Source organism: Bactrocera tryoni, chromosome 2 (genome assembly GCF_016617805.1).
Source record: "Bactrocera tryoni isolate S06 chromosome 2, CSIRO_BtryS06_freeze2, whole genome shotgun sequence".
In the NCBI taxonomy this organism is placed as follows: domain Eukaryota; kingdom Metazoa; phylum Arthropoda; class Insecta; order Diptera; family Tephritidae; genus Bactrocera; species Bactrocera tryoni.
The window spans coordinates 46,377,244-46,399,417 of NC_052500.1; the positions used below are offsets into that span (position 1 = coordinate 46,377,244).

Consider the following 22,174-nt stretch of genomic DNA (forward strand, 5'->3'; position numbering starts at 1 on the left):
AGACAATAATCCCAAAAATGTTCCACAGTGTAATTATAATTGCATAAGTTGATACAAAATGCTATGCAATAGCTTTACCGCGGCAGTCCCCGTGTGCCACACGTCTTTTTTTTTGTTTCACTTTTACTTTTACATTTGGCGAGGCAAATAAGCAAGTTTTCTGGTGCCCAGTTAGTGATTTAATCAATTTTTCATTTCAAATTATTCGTTGTTAAGTAAATTTTTTTTGCGGTAAATACATATACTACAAGTGGCCATCGGAAAGGGCGCAGTTAATTCTGGAATATTTTGTCCGAAATTAAGGTTGGTACGCAGCTCACAAGTAACTGCTCAAGAAAAAAAATACATTATTTCTCAAGTAATTTTGACAGCTGGTTACGCATTGTGAATGATCTACATTAGAAGAACAAGAGAAAATAAACAAAGAAAATAAACTTAGGAGTGTAAGCACATAAATATTTGTATTGCGATCTAAGGAATATGGATGAAGATTGGTTAGTTTTATATCAAATTTCAAAATGAACTATATTTCATAATAATGATTTAAATTAGTTGTAGGATAAATTTAATGAATACGTTGAATTGTGGTGCCATGATGGCTGCCATGGAGATGGATGCTGAATTCGAAAAAAAGGAGCATAAGAAGGCGAGATATTGGGTGAGTCCATACCTTAAGGAACGAAACGACAGGGGAAGATTCGTGTCCGATTTCGAAGCCTTGCGCAACTCACCAAATTTATTCGTTGAAAACTTTCGCATGCCACCACAAGTTTTTGATGAACTTTGTGAGATGGTGGAGCCACACCTACTTCCGAAACGCAACAGCAGGCCAAAAGATTTTATTCCAATTAAAGCCAAATTGGCAGTGGTACTAGAGTATGTTTTAAACATTTTTGCCAAAGTGTCTTTTATAACCGTGTTATGTTTTTTTGAAAATTATTCTTACATATACCTAGCTTCGGGGGATTTGCAACGCCACGTAGCTTCTTGCTATCGTATCAGCAAACAACATTTTGGTCAGATCGTAAACGACGTTTGTGAAGCATTATGTGCCGTACTGAAAAATGAAGTGCCCGATTGGACGGAACAAAATTTGCTAGAAATAGCTAATGGTTTTGAAAACCAATGGAATTTTCCCAATTGTGTTGGCGCCATTGACGGAAAACATATTAATATAAAAGCACCTCCATAAAGTGGAAGTATATTTTATAACTACAAAGTAAGATCACATTATATGCTTCGGTTGTACTAAAAAGTAATACAAATTTTAAACTTTTTAATTTATAGGGGTTTCATTCAATTGTGTTGTTGGCTACCTGTGATGCGAACTACAAATTTACTTATTTGGATATAGGTGCTTATGGAAGCGAATGCGAATCCCATATTATGAGAAATTCTAATTTTGGGACCAGAATTCTGAACGATGCCGGTCCATTTCCTCCTGACAGAGTAATTAATCAAAAAAAATTGCCGCATTTCATTGTGGGAGACGACGCCTTTCCTTTGTGTAAGCGCTTAATTAAGCCTTATAGCGTCACACAACTCTCGGTAGAGCAAAGGATTTTTAACTACAGGATAAGTAGAGCTAGGCGGTGCATTGAAAATGCTTTCGGCATTTTAACTGCAAGATGGCTTTGCCTTAGAAAAGTTTTATTTTGCAAGCCCGAACGAGCGCAAGTTATTGTTTCGGCATGTTGCCTATTGCATAATTTCCTTACAAATATGTGTCGCCGAACGTGTACTTCGAATGCGTTTTCTGGCTTTGAAGATAGCACTGGAAATTGGATAGCAGGAGAATGGGAAGTGTTGCTAATGTATTCGGAAAATATTAACAGACTTTGTTAATTCTCCTAATGGATCTGTTCCTTGGCAAAACAATGCAACTTTTGTTTAAATTTGTATTACATTATCATTCTTATATAAATAAAAAACATCAAGACTATAAGCTTTTAGTTTTCATTTCATTACAAAGTTTTTATTACGTGCATTAATATAAATAGTTATTTTCTTTTTAGTACAAAATTTTTATTATTAATATAAATGGTTACAAAAAAATGTTATTCATCGTTGCTTCTGTTTTTATTTTTATGTTCTTCAACCTTTTTCAGTAGCATTAGATTTATGGAAAGACACATGTCGTCGCCAACAGATCGAGGCAGTTGATTTACAACCAATCAAAACTAGAAAGAGCTTGTGCGTAAGAGGGGCTGCGTGTGATATTTGAGCGACTTTCCAACATTTCCTCTTGCTTTTTGAGTATGTTATCAAACCGACTCCACGCTTGATTTTAAAACACAACACAATTGTAAAAAAAATAATCTCAATATGTATGTCTTTAAAATATAAAATAAATTACAAATAAATAAAATTCCTACAATTAAGCCTATATTCAAAATTTCTCCATATATACAAGTATAATATGTACATATACATATGTACATATATATGTACTCACATAATCGTAAGAGTGCTATGAGTCGGTTGCACTTGTTTGTGACACATTAGAATCCTCGCCGATATGTATTGGTGATGCATGCGAATCTTCTCCGAAAGATACTGGAGTTGTGAAAGTCCTACAGAAAAAATTAATTGTTTGGCGAGCGTTCAAATTATGCAGACTTACTTCCGTTTGTGGGAAACATTCATCAAAAAAGACATTTCTTCCGCAAACTTTTGCTCTTATTACCTACCCTAGCATGGTAGCGATAGCTTTCGCGCATACTAATCCACGCTGATTTGCACTCATCCACTAAAACATAAATTTTATTAGAAACAACAAAACACTGAATACATAACATAAATTAACTCACCACTTTTATCAAGGGTATTGCTTATGTGGAGCCAGGACTGATTTACTGCATTCTTATTGCAATGCAATGTGTTGCTAATATCCCAGATCCTGGGCCACTCGTTAACGCAATTCACAAGTTGGCGCTTCTCTAACGTTGTGAAATTCAGCATGCGATTTTTGCGTTTCAATGAACCATCATTTTTTAAATTTGCATCCATTTTTTTTAATTTTAAAACAATATAAATAATTATAAAATTCACTTTCATTCGTCGAACCGCAGGGTGTTAGAAATCAAGCCGAGATCGAATATGAGTTATTAGATGAAGATTCGATTAGTGATTCATTTTTAAAAGAGATGAATGATGATGATGTGAATTTGTCAGTGCTTCAAACTTCTAGTATAACTGCTCCGGGGAGTACGTATCTGTAGATTTATCTATAGTGCGCCAAGAACTTCCATCCCCTCCGAAAAAAAGAAGGTTAGTTTTATCAACACCGGTACCACTGGAAAGCTCTTCTTCCGAAGAGTCTATACGTAAAGAATGCTGTAAATATAAAAATTTTGTTGTTGATATAGCGTCATCAGATTTTGAATGAATTCGCTGGAAAAAAGGTAATTTACAGTTGAATGAAGAGCAAATCTCTTTCCTTGGAAGTTCAGTTTTAAGGCCAGATCCATTAAATAAGTTCGCCACTGCATATGGTTGCTTTAATTAATTTTTTTCCCGACGAACTAATGGAAAAAATAGTAAATAAGACCATTCACTATGCTAAAGTGGAAAAAACGACCAAAATTTCTTGTTTGATATTTTCGATTTTAGAAAATTTATTGGCATTACATATTATATGTCCTATCACAAACTTCCTTGCTTTCGAGATTATTGGAATAAGCAAAATGGAGTTGATGCTGTACGGAACGTAACGACAGTGAACAGGTTTGAGAAGATAAAGGAATATATTCACATGAATAACAATGATGAATATAACCCCGAAAATCCTGACCGTTTATTCAAATTGAGACCTGGACTGAATTGTCTGAATGATCGTTTTCAAACAATTCCTATGGAATCTCGTCTATCGATAGACGAACAGATGTGTTCTACTAAAGTTGGTGATTTCATGAAGCAATACCTCCCAAGCAAACCCAAGAAATGGGGATTTAAATTATTTGCACTTTGTGACGTATCCGGTTCTATGTACAAGTTTGAAATTTACACTGGAGAAGCACATTCTTTACTGCCTGGCGAACCAGATTTGAAGGTCTCCGCTAATATTGTAGTCCGTATGACTCGCGGAGTTCCCCGTTTCCAAAATTATATGCTATACATGGATAATTATTACACATCCATACCCTTATTGATTTATCTACGGACCCAAGGTATTCACAACATTGGGACCATCAATCGAAATCGAATAAAAAATTGTAAGCTTTCGGATACAAAGGTGATGATGAAGATGAATCGAGGTGTCTCAGCAGAGTTCATAACTACAATACATAGCGTACCATTAACGTATTTATCCTGGAAAGATAATCGGGTGGTTAATCTGGTTTCAACTTTTGTTGGAACGAAACCAGTGCGCAATTCACAAGCCGATGACATCGAAGTTCCGACTACACAACGTTGGGATAAAAAGGAAAAGAAAGTAGTAACTATATCTTGCCCCCAAATCATTAAAGACTACAATTTGCATATGGGAGGTGTAGATCTCATGGATTCTCACCTCGGTCGCCTTAGAATTACATTAAAAAGCAGAAAATGGCATATAAGGATATTTTATCACCTACTGGATATTTGCATGGTCAATGCGTGGCTGCTTTTTAAAAGAGCAAATTCCAATATCCCAATGACTCAAAAAGCGTTCCGTCTGGAAGTATCTCATGTATTGACAAATATGGCAGCAAGCAAGAAAGCGAACACAAACCGATCTCGAGCACTCACGCAAGTTTCTCGTCCGCAACAAGAACATGGACCAACACAGAACTTACGTTTCGACGGTATTGATCATTTTCCTGTAGTTCAAAGTCGTGGAAGATGCAAAAATGAAAAATGCTATGCTGGAGACAGAAACGTAAATAACCGTTCAATCTTCAGATGTGAAAAATGTAACGTACATCTTTGTTTAAATGATAAACGTAATTGTTTTGTAGCATATATAAAAAATAATATATATGTATTTATAAGATATTTTTAGTTTTATTAATTTTATTTGTATTCCTTTTCAACCTAAATTGATTTACCTTATTTGTGTACACGAATTTCCTTTCATTCCAATAAACTGAAATAAAATTTACGTACGAAAAATGTTCACTCTTATTTGACATCAATGCATAGTGTACCATATATGGTACATATAGAAAAACCCACATTTTGAGCTTTTCCTGGAAAACGGCGCGTTTAATCGGAAAATAAGTATCCATTTCGTGTTAAGTGGGTAATTTTACATAAGGGGCACTTGGTCTAGATGTTGAGTACTGACCTCATGCATTTAAGGGTTAATGACTTCTTTTAGTTTTTTATTTTATTTTATTTATTTTAAAATTTCACACACGTCTTTAATAAATATATAAAATTTTTTGCACTTATTTGAATTCACTTCATACTTCGTTTTCCGTGTCCGTATATGTACATATGTACATATGTTTTTAGTTTGAAATCTACACTGCAAATGAGCTCGTGCTAGTCAAATAAGAGTGGAGATGATCAAATTATCGTCCGTCGATTAAAAATACAAACATTTTTTGATTTTCATCAAACAGAGCCGACAACAGATCGGTGTAGCGTACGTGTAGCCGACGGTACCAACACACTTAAAGTGTTTGATACAATTACTTGATCGTCTCCATGGCACTTTAAATCGTAAATTAGTGAAAAGCGGATTCAAAGGGCCAACTTTGACATAAAATTAAAATAAGAAATAAATCGAGTGTGGAAGAAAAAATGTAAATAATTAAGTTAAGTAGGGCAAACAAGTCCACTCACGCAATTTCTAAAATTATGAAGGGTAACCAATCAACAGTGTTCAGAACTTTAGCAAAGTACACCAATTCGGTCATGAGAGATAGGAAAAAAGTAACGGGTCGTAAAAGAATGTCTATAGAGCGAGAAGACAGAAGGTTGGAAGAAATTGTGCTACAGGATCGGTTCAAAACTGTAACTGAATTAAGTACGGAATGTGTGGATAAAAATTTACCAATTTTGAGTGCTTCCACTGTTAGACGTCGGCTGCGAAAATATGGTAAAGCTTTTAACACTGCAAATGCGAAAAAAAGTTTGGAGTGAGAAAAATTGTACTGTAATTGGACTACGGAGGATTTTAGAACCATGATATTTTCGGATGAAAACAAAATCATGCTACCAGCACCAAGGTCAGCAGCACGTGAAGCGCCGAAGTGAAAAACAGTATGCAGGTAATTGTACCGTACGAACTGTGGAACACAGTCAATCGCTAATGTTTTCGGGGTGTTTTTCTTTTTACGGGATTGCAGAACTGGACCTGGTTGGTGTAACAGTGAACGCGGAAAATTATTTAAAAATTTTGGAGAACAGTTTGGTGCCCTCAATGGAAAACCACTTTTCACACTGTAAAAAGTTCATTTTCCAAAACGATTCTGCTCCATGCCACAGAGCAAAAACAGAGATAATAATTTTTTTTTTGTGGCCCCTAATATCTTAGGTAATACATACATATAACACTTGATTCTATTTCACACATTTCCTAATTTTTAAGTAAAAAATTTTCTAGAACATCATGAGATACTAATACTTTTTGGCCGCGAAATAATCCCGATTTAAATTCTATAGAAAACCTTTGAAGATATTAAAGCAAGAGATTTGAAAAAGGGATCCAAAAACTACATATATATACGAGTTGACAAAATGCGTGGGATCAGTTTGGTGTGGTGGAATATCGCTCAAAACTTTGAAAAACTTGATCGACTCAATGCCTCGCCAAGTTGAAGCAGTAATAAAAGCAAAAGGTGGATCAACAAAATATTGAAAGATGCTGTTAAATATTTTTAATAAACTTAAAAAAAAATATTTTAGAAGTGTTTTATTATTAAAAATATTTTTTATAGGAAACCAGGGAGTTGTATTATATACTTAAACAAACTTAAAAAATTAATTAGATCGTAAAATATAGAACCATGTCAGACCTTTTTTTTCCTAATGAGTAACCACTGGTGGTGTACCTTCACAATAAAAAGATCATGGCCGGCTCTAGTGAATAATGGTGGCGAGAGGTCAAAACGGGTTGCGCAAAACGAAAATGCTATAATAATTATTTATTTTTTATAGTACTATGCATTTATAAATACTATTTTCAATTTTGGTTCTAGAAAGATGTTATCAAAAAATTGTAGAACCCATGTTTCCTATACTTTAAGTATAAACTTTCAGAATTTAACCATATGCCCTCGATCAGGAATCCTACCCGTTCCCAAATGGAGTGTTTGTGCAGGAATGTGAGTATAATTTTGTTTGCTCAATCCGATTTACATATACTGTAGCTGTTTCAGTTTTTCAGCATTTAGCAATGCAAATATACACCCAGTGAGTGCCACTCAAAATGGCCACCTGTGAGAAGTTTACAAAACGTGTTATAACACCAAGCCTTTATTATTTATTTTGAATTGCGATTATTTTCCTCAAACCTCAACTAGCAAGCAATATAAAAAACAAAAAACCAATTGAGTGAGATGGCGATATTTTCAATATTTACAAGAAAATATCAAAACACACCATAAAACGACGCGCCACCTAAAATGGCCCACTCGTTGAAATCAACTCAGATAACTGTATTTTACTAAAACCGTTAGCAATTTTTTGTCTGTTTACTTTAAATTTAGCGGGTGGCTGCCAGATACTCACTTAATTTTTCCATACAAAATTGAAGAGCGGGAATTCCCTTTTTTTTCTACAGGTTAATTTTTTTTAAATAGTTTGAACAAATTAGGGAATTCCCGCCATTACCAGAATTCCCGCATTTAATTTTTCAAGAGCATTTTTATATGTGCGGAAGAAATTGCGGGAATATAGCGCGGGAATTCCCGCAATTGTTTTATTGAAGGAAACATGAATGATGGGAATTCCCGCAATTTACGCGAATGTGTTAAGACATATTTTTCATCAGATCGACTATTTAGTTCTGTATGCTATTTTGAGAGTGTAAGATATTGCGCATTTTTGTAAAATGGCTCCTCAAACCACAAATGAAATACGAAGTTTAATTATTAAACATTATAAAAACGATAAAGGTCAAAGAGTAGTAGAGATATAGTTGAAAGACCACGCAGCACAATTAAAAATTTAATAAAACGCTGTAACAAAGAAAATCGAATTGCAAATAAACCAAAACATCCTGTTAATGCTGAATGAACATGAAGAGAGTTGGATTCTGCAAAAAGTAAAATTAAATCTACGTCTAAGTACTCCAAACTTTCGAGATATGTATGTTAGCTGAAGAATTTAATGAAAATCCAGTGCAACAACTATCAGAAGGGTTCTTCACAAGGCTGGTTTGCATGGAAGAATTGCTCGGAAAAAACCATCCGTTAGTGAGAAAAACAAGAAAAATCGCTTAGAGTACGCTCACAACTACCGCATGAAAGATTTTGAGTTCTGGAAAAACGTAATACTTGTGGAAGAATCTAAATTTATCTTATTTGGATCAGATGGGAAAGTAAGCGTATGGCGAAGACCGAATGAAGAGCTGGTTCCGAAACATCTTCGACCTACATTTAAGCATGGGGGTGGACATGTGATAGTGTGGGGGCTTGTTCGGCTGCAGGAGTTGGACATCTTTTCCTCGTGGAAGGGAAAACAAGGTGCAAATAAAGTGGGTATAGAGAATACATTTCACTTGCATCAAGATAATAGTCCCAAGCATTCAGCACATATCGTGAGAGAATAGTTATTGTATAACTGCCCTAAAGTCTTAAAAAACACCCCCACAATCTCCCAATTTAACCATAATTGAGAACTTATGGCATAAATTGGAAATTAAAATCCGGAAGCGCGCAATATCAAATCAAAATGATCTCAAGACTGCACTAATGGAAGAGTGTGGAAAAATATCTCCCGACTACACAAACAAATTGGTGGAATCTATTTCTAATAGGTTAAAATCAGTTATCAATCGAAGAGGTTATACCACAAAGTACTAATGTCTAATAATTTAAATATATTTTTTGGTATTTTCTTAAATTTAAACTATTTCATGTGGCCGTTGCATGTGGCTCATAAGTATATGTAATTCCATGTGAATTTCTTGTTTTGCGTTAATAATGAAAGTATTATTTTACGAATGAAATATTTTTACATTTTTTCGTTGGCTATTGTCTAAAAGTTAAGAAAAATAAAAAAAAGAAAAACTAAGCTTTAGTATTTGTAAGACGTTTTGAAAACTTCTCACAGGTGGGCCCTGTTGAGTGGCACTCACTGTATACACTACATACTTATGTATGTATATTTTATGAACAACTCTTTACATAAAAAGTTACCATATTATATTTTAGTTCTAAGCTAAGCTTTTACACATGTAGGTACATATATAAATAGGATCTTTAAATTAATACTAATAGTATAAATACGGTAAATATAAGTATTTCATTTATGAAAAGCAGTTTAAATTACCTACGCAACACTTTCTCGCAAAACAAACTAATATAACGTTTATCAGTTCAATAATAATTTTAATGAAATTTTAATAAAATATTTACAAAAATAAAATATGGATTTTTAAAAATGTACCAACCGTACAAAAAGTGGCAGAGAAGATGAAAATACAGATACGAGGAAAATTTGCTGAAATCAGTAAGAAATATTTTCTTTTTGAAATGAAATCATTGGACTTCGAAAGGACAACTAAGAAAGGACACTAGTAATAATAATATAAGAAAGCTGCAAAGTGTATTTCAAGAACATAAAATTAATTGAATTTGAAACGGATAGGGGCACTAATATTATTAAAGCATTACAAAATAAGACAAGGCTTAATTGTAGTAGCCACTTACTATCCAATATAATGGAAAAATCTTTTTCGGCACCCATAGAGCTATCAGAGACTTTGGAAGCTTGCAAAAAAATTACAAAATATTTTAAAAAGGTAAATTTGCAACACTTTATTGATACGTCAAACCTTCGTCCTGGAAGTGGAATCTTCGACCACGATTTGCGATCAGTCAACATTGGCGTATTTTTCGACCTTTGAAGCGCAGCAGCTTCTCCCGTTTTTTACTTCGATTTTTCTTAACATCATCCAAATCTCTAGTGGGATCCGACCAAGTAGTTAATTCCATAATTTTGCAAGGAATAACTCATTTAGTTATTCTCCTTTTTTTTAATTTGTACTGGTATTCGACCGGGAAGTTAATCTCTTTTTTAATCGAATAACTCATCCAGTTATTCTATTTATTATTTTATTTCCACTAGTATCCGACCGATGAGATAGTTTTGTAAACATAATTTTGTGAACACAAATAAAACCGTTTCGCTTAAACCAAAAAAGGGGTTTCTTTTCGGAGTGATTCTGCAAGTAAGTGGTGGTGTCAACACACATTTCAGTATTATTTTCTATAAGTTAAATTAAAGCCAAATTCCGATGGAAACTTTTTACAGAAGGAAAATGTCACGCAATTGCGACTTGAATTGCAAAGTTTCGTTACGCCTTCGAAAATTTCCAGGGAGCAAGAAATGGCAGGGTGAATATTTTATTATTCCAGAGAAAGTACATTCGATCCCATTATGTATGGAACTCGATTTCTTTTGCATGGTCACCACGGACACGCTTGCACATGTCCAGACGCTAAACCCAATTTTCGACGGTTTTCAAGCATAATAGCAGAAACAGCGAATCCCGCTCCTCCTTTCTTCAGTTACCACCCGTAGCGAACAAAATTTGTCAAAAGTTAAGCTAAGTAAAAAAGTAGAAATAAGCTGTTCTCTTTGGTTTACATTTGACATTTCATACAATTGGACAATATTGGTGAAATGTTTTTAAGTTTGTGCAAATTGTACTCTTTATAGAAAAATTATAAAAACAAAAAAGGGCAGAGAAGATATCAAATTCGCCCAAGCTGTAAAAACTGGGGCTTTTCTGGTTACCAGTTAAAAACTTTTTTAGTAATGGAGAACAGCGAACCAGAACAACTTTTTTGCATACAAGGATGGGGTCGGACGTCTATAATTTGCTTCTGAATTTAGTATGGAAATCCTTGAAGAAGCCAAGGCAGCGGATTGGACCCGAGGAGAGGCTCTCGTTGGTATTACTGTAAGTTGATTGGTTGTGTATTGCAAATTAATAAACGTATGCATGTATACACATACATATGTACTTTTCTTACAATTGTTAGCTATTTGTCACAAAGTGTGTCGGTGCAGAGCATTGCATGGAGCTATAAGTTATGACAACAGTACGAGAAATCATATTAGAGAGGTGTGAAGTAATCTAATAATTTATGTAAGCGAGCCAACAGAGTTTCAATACGAAGACATTGCAAAAGATTTTTATAATATGTGGAACATTCCGAAATGTACGTTGCTATTAAGTGCCCGCCCAATTTCAATTCGATGTTCTTCTTCTTCTCCTTAATTGACGTAGAAACCGCTTAAGCGATTATAGCCGAGTTAACAACAGCGCGCCAGTCGTTTCTTCTTTTCGCTACGTGGCGCCAATTGGATATTCCAAGCGAAGCCAGGTCCTTCTCCACTTGGTCCTTCCAACGGAGTGGAGGTCTCCCTCTTCCTCTGCTTCCCCCGCCGGGTACTGCGTCGAATATTTTCAGAGCTGGAGTGTATTCGTCCATTCGGACTACATGTCCTAGCCAGCGTAGCCGCTGTCTTTTAATTCACTGAACTATGTCGATGTCGTCGTATATCTCGTACAGCTCATCGTTCCATCGAATGCGATATTCGCCGTAGCTAACACGCAAAGGACCATAAATCTTTCGCAGAACTTTTCTCTCGAAAACTCGCAGCGTCGACTCATCCGTTGTTGACATCGTCCAAGACTCTGCACCATACAGCAGGACGGGAATTATGAGTGACTTATAGAGTTTGGTTTTGTTTGTCGAGAGAGGACTTTGCTTCTCAATTGCCTACTCAGTCCGAAGTAGCACCTGTTGGCAAGAGTTATCCTGCGTTGGATTTCAAGGCTGACATTGTTGGTGGTGTTTACGCTGGTTCCAAGATAGACGAAATTATCTACGACTTCAAAGTTATGACTGTCAACAGTGACGTGAGAGCCAAGTCGCGAATGCGACGACTGTTTGTTTGATGACAGGAGATATTTCGTCTTGCCCTCGTTCACTGCCAGACCCATTTTCTGTGCTTCCTTGTCCAGCCTGGAGAAAGCAGAACTAACGGCGCGGGTGTTGAGGCCGATGATATCAATATCATCGGCATACGCCAACAGCTGTACACTCTTATAGAAGATGGTACCTTCTCTATTTAGTTCTGCGGCTCGAACTATTTTCTCCAAAAGCAGGTTGAAAAAGTCGCACGATAGGGAATCGCCTTGTCTGAAACCTCGTTTGGTATCGAACGGCTCGGAGAGGTCCTTCCCGATCCTGACGGAGCTTTTGGTATTACTCAACGTCAGTTTACAAAGCAGTATTAGTTTTGCGGGGATACTAAATTCAGACATCGCGGCATAAAGGCAGCTCCTTGTCGTGCTGTCGAAAGCAGCTTTGAAATCGACGAAGAGGTGGTGTGTGTCGATTCTCCTTTCACGGGTCTTTTCCAAGATTTGGCGCATGATGAATATCTGGTCGGTTGTTGATTTGCCAGGTCTAAAGCCACACTGATAAGGTCCAATCAGTTTGTTGACGGTGGGCTTTAATCTTTCACACAATACGCTCGATAGAGCCTTATATGCGATGTTGAGGAGGCTAATCCCACGGTAGTTGGCGCAGATTGTGTGGTATCCTTTTTTATGGATTGGGCATAGCACACTTAAATTCCAATCGTTGGGCATGCTTTCGTCCGACCATATTTTACAAAGAAGCTGATGCATGCACCTTATCAGTTCTTCGCCGCCGTGTTTGAATAGCTCTTCCGGCAATCCGTCGGCTCCTGCCGCTTTGTTGTTCTTCAGGCGGGCAATTGCTATTCGAACTTCTTCATGGTCGGGCAATGGAACGTCTGCTCCATCGTCATCGATTGGGGAATCGGGTTTTCCTTCTCCTGGTGTTGTGCGTTCACTGCCATTCAGCAGGCTGGAGAAGTGTTCCCTCCATAATTTAAGTATGCTTTGGGCATCAGTGACTAGATCACCTTTGGGGGTTCTACAGGAATACGCTCCGGTCTTGAAACCTTCCGTAAGCCGCCGCATTTTTTCGTAGAATTTTCGAGCATTACCCCTGTCGGCCAGCTTATCAAGCTCTTCGTACTCACGCATTTCAGCCTCTTTCTTCTTCTGTCTACAAAGGCAGCCTGTTTTCTCTCCGCTGCGGCACGGCACTCCTCGTCGTACCAGTTGTTCTTTTGCATTTTCCGAAAACCAATGGTTTCGGTTGCAGCTGTACGTAAGGAGTTTGAAATGCCGTCCCACAGTTCCCTCATACCGAGTTGTTGACGAGTGCTCTCAGGGAGCAGGAGTGCAAGCCGAGTAGAAAATCGTTCGGCTGTCTGTTGTGATTGCAGCTTCTCGACGTCGAACCTTCCTTGTGTTTGGTGGCGCGCGTTTTTTGCTGCACAGAGGCGGGTGCGAATCTTAGCTGCAACAAGATAGTGGTCCGAGTCGATGTTAGGACCTCGGAGCGCACGCACATCTAAAACACTGGAGACGTGTCTTCCGTCTATCACAACATGATCGATCTGGTTGGTAGTTTTTCGATCCGGAGACAGCCAGGTAGCTTGATGTATTTTCTTATGCTGGAATCTAGTACTACAGATAACCATATTTCGGGCCCCGGCGAAGTCAATCAGCCTAAACCCATTTGGGGATGTTTCGTCGTGGAGGCTGAATTTACCGACCGTAGTGCCAAATATACCTTCTTTGCCCACCCTGGCGTTAAAGTCGCCAAGCACGTTTTTGACATCGTGGCGGGGGCAGCTCTCATAAGCGCGCTCCAAGCGCTCATAGAAGGCATCTTTGGTCACATCGTCCTTCTCTTCCGTCGGGGCGTGGGCGCAAATCAGCGATATGTTGAAGAACCTCGCTTTAATGCGGATTGTGGCTAGACGTTCATTCACCGCAGTGAATGATAGTACTCGGCGACGGAGTCTCTCTCCCACCACGAATCCTACACCAAACTTGCGCTCCTCTATATGGCCACTGTAGTAAATGTCACAAGGACCTACTCGTCTCAATTCGATGTTCTACAATTATAGAAAATTCTTTAGCATCGTTTTGATGGCTGTATGTGATGCGACAGCTATGGAAGTCAAAGTGACAGAGGTACTGTCTATTAAATTGTTTAACATTCGAGTATAATGCATATCTGTTATTATTTATACAGGAATCTTTCGACTTACTCCAGTTAGTCATGCATTAATGCAAAACACTCTGCCTTTGTCACCACCTGTGCCACTATCTGACGTATCACCGGAACCTTTTCCTTACTTTTTAGTTGGATATGCTGCATTCTTATTACGAAGTAATTTAATGCACCCGTTTCCCGAAGCTAATCTTACACACACGAAACGTATTTTCAATTATCGACTGTCACGGCTGCACCGAAGCTAATATACCCTTCACAGGTGCATTACTTTTAGTAACTATGCGTTCAGTTTGTATGGAAGCCATATGCTATAGTAATCTGATCTGAACAATTTTTCGGAGATTACATTGTCAAATGTGAAAGTTTTCCATACAAGAACTTGATTCCGATCGTTCAGTTTGTATGGTAGCTAAATGCTATCGTTAACCGATCTGGCCAATTTCTTCGAAGATTACATTGTTGCCTTAGAAAATAATCTATACCAAATTTGGTGAAGATAATTTGTCAAATGTGAAAGTTTTCCATACAAGAACTTGATTCCGATCGTTCAGTTTGTATGGTAGCTATATGTTGTAATTAACAGATCTGAACAAATTCTTCGGAGATTACATTGTTGCCTTAGAAAATAATCTATACCAAATTTGGTGAAAATACATTGTCAAATGTGAAAGTTTTCCATACAAGAACTTGATTCCGATCGTTCAGTTTGTATGGTAGCTATATGCTATAGTTAACCGATCTGAACAATTTCTTCGGAGATTACATTGTTGCTTTAGAAAATAATATATACCAAATTTGTTGAAGATACATTGTCAAGTGTGAAAGTTTTCCATACAAGAACTTGATTCCGATCGTTCAGTTTATATGACAACTATATGTTATAGTGGTCCGATATCGTCCGTTCCGACAAATAAGCAGCTTTTTGAAAAGAAAGTGACGTTTGCAAAATTTCAAAGGGATATCTTAAAAAGTGAGGGACTAGTTCGTATATATACAGACGGACGGACGGACAGACAGACAGACGGACATGGTTAAATCGACTCAGCTCAACATACTGATCATTTATATACATATATACTTTATAGGGTCTCCGACGCTTCTTTCTGGGTGTTACAAACATCGTGACAAACATAATATACCCTGTTCAGGGTATAAAAACCTTATTAGAGTTAAATTCAATGTATAAGGAAATAGTATTACCTTTGTTGTACTTCCGCCGCCCAAATTTACTCTCGTCGATCTGAACAATTTTTCCCGGACCGCCAATTTTTTCTTGTTCATATTGGTGGTCCATCCGGTATATTACCACGGCCTCTCGGCAATAACTACACCAGTCTGTTATTGTTGCATATGACAAAGTTTTCCCGTCATTTGTAAAGTCCTCGCGCAATATTTCTTCGCGGGGCATACGACACGCAAAGCAGTACATCAAAAAGTACACCTGAAGGACACTGATGCACGTGCCCCTGTATCACACAAAATACCCAAATTGGCCCCATTTCCGTATAGTGTTTGGGACCTTGTGTACAGGGCACATTTGTTCGCTCGGTATTGGGCCGTTTTCCACCGCAAAATGGACTCCTTGCCAACACTCATAAGGCTCCACTCAAACCGTGTGGACCGCGTTCCTAAAAAAATAATATATTCCAATATTAGAATATCTTATTATTTATTATTATTACTCACCATTTGCAATTTCGCACATTGTTTTATAATATTATTTTTATTTTCAATAACGCCGAATAACACCGAAAACGTTTTTTGCATAACGGCAAATTTTTAAGTATGGGTAAACATATGAAAAGTACCGTTATGCTTCCCAGCACACATATTAAACGGTATATTGAAATTATTGAAATCGTTAAGAAATATAAAGCCTTAATTTGTTTTATACTTATATTTGTAAAATAATGCTTCACCGGGATTTCCTCCACAGTATTTTAGCATTTAATTCCTTTCTGCATTGGCGCCTTCGGCCGCGCTTTAAAAAAATAACACTGGCCGCTCCAACACCGGCTACGCCATTAACAGTATTTTAGCATTGAACACCTTTTCGCGTTCACTTCATACATTTATTGCTAAGTGGGTTTAATTTATTCCCTTTTGTTCGTGCTTTCTCGGTAATTTGACAGTTCAAATTAGGCAGTCATTTTGGTTTTTCGCATTATTGAACTCAATGCAGAAAAAGGTGTATTTAATTTAAATATTTACAAAGAAATTAACATAAGAAATATATCTATGTACGTGAAAATGTATCCATAATTGGTTTGGTACAATGCACAACAGATGAAAATACACTAGCATATATTTAGAAATTTGCGAAAATTAGCATTTTTAAAGTGAATTTTTGGAAAAATTTGTAAACCGATTTTTAAAAAATATGTTTCAAAATAAAGTTCGGTAATTTAAGCATACATGCTTGGTTCTGTCGTTTAGGTACAGTGAGCCAAAATTAACCGGCACGATATTAAACAGAACCCGATATTTCGAATAAATTTTTAATTTGACGTTTGTTTTAATGGCGCTTGTTTACATTTGAACAATGTTGTCATTGCTCAATACACATACATATGTACATATATAGTTTTGTACACATCTAAGTTTTCAATTACAATTTTTATACTCTCGCAACAAAGTTGCTAAGGAGAGTATTATAGTTTTGTTCACATAACGGTTGTTTGTAAGTCCTAAAACTAAAAGAGTCAGATATAGGGTTATATATACCAAAGTGATCAGGGTGACGAGCAGAGTTGAAATCCGGATGTCTGTCTGTCCGTCCGTCCGTGCAAGCTGTAACTTGAGTAAAAATTGAGATATCATGATGAAACTTGGTACACGTATTTCTTGGCTCCATAAGAAGGTTAAGTTCGAAGATGGGCGAAATCGGCTCACTGCCACGCCCACAAAATGGCGAAAACCGAAAACGTATAAAGTGTCATAACTAAGCCATAAATTAAGATATTAAAGTGAAATTTGACACAAAGGATCGCATTAGGGAGGGGCATATTTGGACGTAAATTTTTTGGAAAAGTGGGAGGGGCCCCACTCCCTACTAAGTTTTTTTTCGTCGTTTCATTTCGGCATTTCCATATACAGTTCAAAAATGGAAGAAATCGGATAATAACCACGCCTACCTCCCATAAAAAGGTTATGTTGAAAATCACTAAAAGTGCGTTAACCGACTAAAAAAAAACGTCATAAACACTAAATTTACGAAAGAAATGGCAAAAATAAACTGCACCGAGTTTTTTTTTTTAAGTGAAATTGGGCGTGGCGTCGCCAACTTATGGACCAAAAACGATATCTCAGGAACTATAGGAATAACTTGGAATTTCAATGAAATTCGGTATACAATATTTCCTTCACACCCTGATGACATGTACGAATTATGGGTGAAATCGGTTCACAGCTACGCCTTCTTCCAATATAACGCCATTTGAATTCTATCTGATGCCTTCTCTGTATAATATATACAAAAGGAACCAATGATGATAGCGGAATAAAACTAAACACAAATACAGTATTTGAAAAATATGTAAATGACGGATAATGAAATCTCGATTATCACTTTATCATGCGAAAGTATAAAATGTTCGGAGACACCCGAACTTAGCCCTTCCTTACTTGTTCATAATATAAAATATCAAAACTGAAAACAAACTATTAAAAATAGTATATATATTTATAAATAATAGCATTCGACCCCGATTTCGAGTTAGTTTAAGAAAATTTCAAACATATTGAAGACAATTTTTATAATTACTACAATATATCGAGACTGTCAAACCTGCGACAATAGACTTGACGTGGACCCACAGGAAAAAGTCTAAAAGGCATTAAATCGCACGACCAAGCCGGCCAAGTCACTGGGCAATTTCGTGAGATAACACTTTCATCAAACGTGGTTTTCAATAAATCGATTGTGCCATTCGCTGTGTGGCTTGTGGCACCACATATTGTCTAAGTTCATATCATCCAGTTTGGGTGAAAAATATTCGGTTATCATTGAGCGGTAGCGATTCCCATTCACAGTGACGTGCCGGTCTTGATCATCATAGAAGAAATACAGCCCAATGACGCTGCCAGCCCATAAACAGCACCAAAACGTAATTTTTTCGTAATGCAATGTTGGAGGATGGAGTCATGTGTAGAAGTTCACGCAAATGAGGAAAGTTCTCTGATCGCCATTCACTTGGGAGTGGCCAGAAACGATTCTTTTACACATGGCTCAAGCAGCTCACTACTTCCGGTCTTTGACCAAGTATCCTCTGGGTAGCCTAAGAACATCCGTTCGAAGGCGAAACATCCCCTACATAGGGTTGTGCGCTGGGTTTGGGACCCGCCACGTAAAAATCAGTACCAATGAAAAAGAAAAAGCTGCCTCGGATGAGAGACCCCCCTTTTGATGACGGCCATGGCAAACGAAATAAGGGCTACGATTTGAGGGCATGCTCCTGGAATGTCCGGACCCTTAATTGGGAAGGTGCCGCTGCCCAGCTGCTTGATGTCCTCGCAAAAATAAAGGCTGACATCACCGCCGTCCAAGAAATGCGATGGACGGGACAAGGACAGAGACGAGTAGGTCCTTGTGACATTTACTACAGTGGCCATATAAAGGAGCGCAAGTTTGGTGTTGGATTCGTGGTGGGAGAGAGACTCCGTCGCCGAATACTATCATTCACTCCGGTGAATGAACGTCTAGCCACAATCCGCATCAAAGCGAGGTTCTTCATCCATATCGCTGATTTGCGTCCACGCCCCGACGGAAGAGAAGGACAATGACACCAAAGATGCCTTTTTAGCGAGTGCTTGGAGCGCACTTATGAGGACTGCCCCCGCCACGATGTCAAAATCGTGCTTGGCGACTTTAACGCCAGGGTGGGCGAAGAAGGTATCTTTTTGGCACTACGGTAAAATTCAAAGCCACGACGAAACATCCCCAAATGGGTTATGAGGCTGATTGACTTCGCCAGGGGCCCGAAATATGGTTATCTGTAGTACTAGATTCCAGCATAAGAAAATACATCAGAGTTACCTGGCTGTCTCCGGATCGAAAACCACCAACCAGATCGATCATGTGTTGTGATAGACGGAAGACACGTCTCCAATGTCTTAAATGTGCGTGCGCTCCGAGGTCCTAACATCGACTCGGACCACTATCTTGTTGCAGCCAAGATTCGCACCCGCCTCTGTGCAGCAAAAAACGCACGCCACCAAACACAAGGAAGGTTCGACGTCGAGAAGCTGCAATCACAACAGACAGCTGAACGATTTTCTACTCGGCTTGCACTCCTGCTCTCTGAGAGTACTCGTCAACAACTCGGTATAAGGGAACTGTGGGACGGCATTTCAAATTCCTTACGTACAGCTGCAACCGAAGTCATTGGTTTTCGGAAAGTGCAAAAGAGCAGCTGGTAGGACGAGGAGTGCCGTGACGCAGCGGAGAGAAAACAGGCTGCCTACCTCGCAACGTTACGATCGACCACAACACGTGCGGTATGGGATAGATACCGAGAGTTGAAAAGGGAAGCGAGACGCATTTGCAGACAGAAAAAGAAAGAGGCTGAAATGCGAGAGTATGAAGAGCTTAATAAGCTGGCCGACAGGGGTAATGCTCGAAAATTCTACGAAAAAATGCGACGGCTTACAGAAGGTTTCAAGACCGGAGCATACTCTTGTAGAACCCCCAAAGGTGATCTAGTGACCGATGCCCAGAGCATACTTAAATTATGGAGGGAACACTTCTCCAACCTGCTGAATGGCAGTGAACGCATAACGCCAGGAGAAGGCGAACCCGATTCCCCAATCGATGACGATGGAGCAGACGTTCCATTGCCCGACCATGAAGAAGTCCGAATAGCAATTGCCCGCCTGAAGAACAACAAAGCGGTGGGGGCCGATGGATTGCCGGCCGAGCTATTCAAACACGGCGGCGAAGAACTGATAAGGTGCATGCATCAGCTTCTTTGTAAAATATGGTCGGACGAAAGCATGCCCAACGATTGGAATTTAAGTGTGATATGCCCAATCCATAAAAAAAGGAGACCCCACAATCTGCGCCAACTACCGTGGATTAGCCTCCTCAACATCGCATATAAGGTTCTATCGAGCGTACTGTGAAAGATTAAAGCTCACCGCCAAGAAACCGATTTGACCTTACCAGTGTGGCTGCAGGCCTGGAAAATCAACAACTGGCCAGATATTCACCATGCGCCAAATCTTGGAAAAGACCCGTGAAAGGAGAATCGACACACACCACCTCTTCGTCGATTTCAAAGCTGCTTTTGACAGCACGAAAAGGAGCTGCCTTTATGCCGCGATGTCTGAATTTAGTATCCCCGCAAAACTAATACGGCTGTGTAAACTGACGTTGAGTAACACCAAAAGCTCCGTCAGGATCGGGAAGGACCTCTCCGATACCAAACGAGGTTTCAGACAAGGCGACTCCCTCTCGTGCGATTTCTTCAACCTGCTTCTGGAGAAAATAGTTCAAGCTGCAGAACTAAATAGAGAAGGTATAATCTTTTATAAGAGTGTACAACTGCTGGCGTTTGTCGATGATATTGATATCATCGGCCTCAACAACTGCGCCGTTAGTTCTGCTTCCTCCAGACTGGACAAGGAAGCAATGCAAATGGGTCTGGCAGTGAACGAGGGCAAGACGAAATATCTCCTGTCATCAAACAAACAATCGTCGCACTCGCGACTTGGCTCTCACGTCACTGTTAACAGTCATAACTTTGAAGTTGTAGATAATTTCGTCTATCTTGGAACCAGCGTAAACACCACCAACAATGTCAGCCTGGAAATCCAAAGCAGAATTGCTCTTGCCAACAGGTGCTACTTCGGACTGAGTAGGCAATTGAAAAGTAAAGTCCTCTCTCGACGAACAAAAGCTAAACTCTATAAGTCGCTCATAATTCCCGTCCTGCTATATGGTGCAGAGGCCTGGACGATGACAACAGCTGATGAGTCGACGTTGCGAGTTTTCGAGAGAAAAATTCTGCGTAGAATTTATGGTCCTTTGCGCATTGGCCACGGCGAATATCGCATTCGATGGAACGATGAGCTGTACGAGATATACGACGACATTGGTATAACTCAGCGAATTAAAAGACAGCGGCTACGCTGGCTAAGTCATGTTGTCCGGATGGATGAAAACACCCCAGCTCTAAAAGTATTCGACGCAATACCCGCCGGGGGAAGCAGAGGAAGAGGAAGACCTTCACTCCGTTGGAAGGACCAAGTGGAGAAGGACCTGGCTTCGCTTGGAATATCCAATTGGCGCCACGTAGCGAAAAGAAGAAACGACTGGGTAGGCAAATGAATTAAGAAGAAGAAGAATGTTGACTCATGGAGTATGAACGAATCTCATGATTTTATCAGACGTTTCTCTTGAAATTTCAAATGGTCGGTCGAAAAGGTCCGACTAGTTTTCCAAAAGCTATCTCAACCGTCATTCGGGCTCTACTTAGGCTTTATCGGTCGGCGCCAATAAAATAAAATGGCGTTTGGAAAAAATGCCCTGTTAAGGCTTTATCGGATGGTATATTAAGTTGGCTTCTGGAAATCTCATCATTATAAGGAGGTGTTTTTTATGCCACTCATCTGATGCTCTTCCATTTGCTTCTGTTCAGGCGTGACACTAGTATACTTATTTGATACTTATGCCAAGTAAAAAAGCACTGGGGGGTTACTCTGTAAGGCGTTACGAATAGCAATGCGTTGCGAAAGTGAATTGCGTTGCGAAGGGAAATCGGTACTCTGTAACACTTTCGCATTGTAAACAGTGTTGCACTGTTTTCACGTTGACAAATTTCCAGTATAGTTGACATTACTGACCGAAACGAAGGAGAATGAAAACAAAATCAATAACAGAAAAGTGAAGAAGTGTAGAAAATTGACAGATAAACATAAAATTAAATTTGAAGAGTTTTATA

General features: G+C 38.5%; 1 protein-coding gene across 1 annotated transcript; it reads left to right on the forward strand.

The window, feature by feature from the left end:
* Positions 1–424: 424 nt before the first annotated feature.
* LOC120768731 lies at positions 425–914 on the forward strand. Its single transcript, XM_040095504.1, has 3 exons — positions 425–494; positions 553–868; positions 903–914. The coding sequence occupies exons 1-3, from the start codon at positions 481–483 to the stop codon at positions 912–914; spliced, it is 342 nt and encodes a 113-aa protein (XP_039951438.1). The 5' UTR covers positions 425–480.
* Positions 915–22,174: the final 21,260 nt, after the last annotated feature.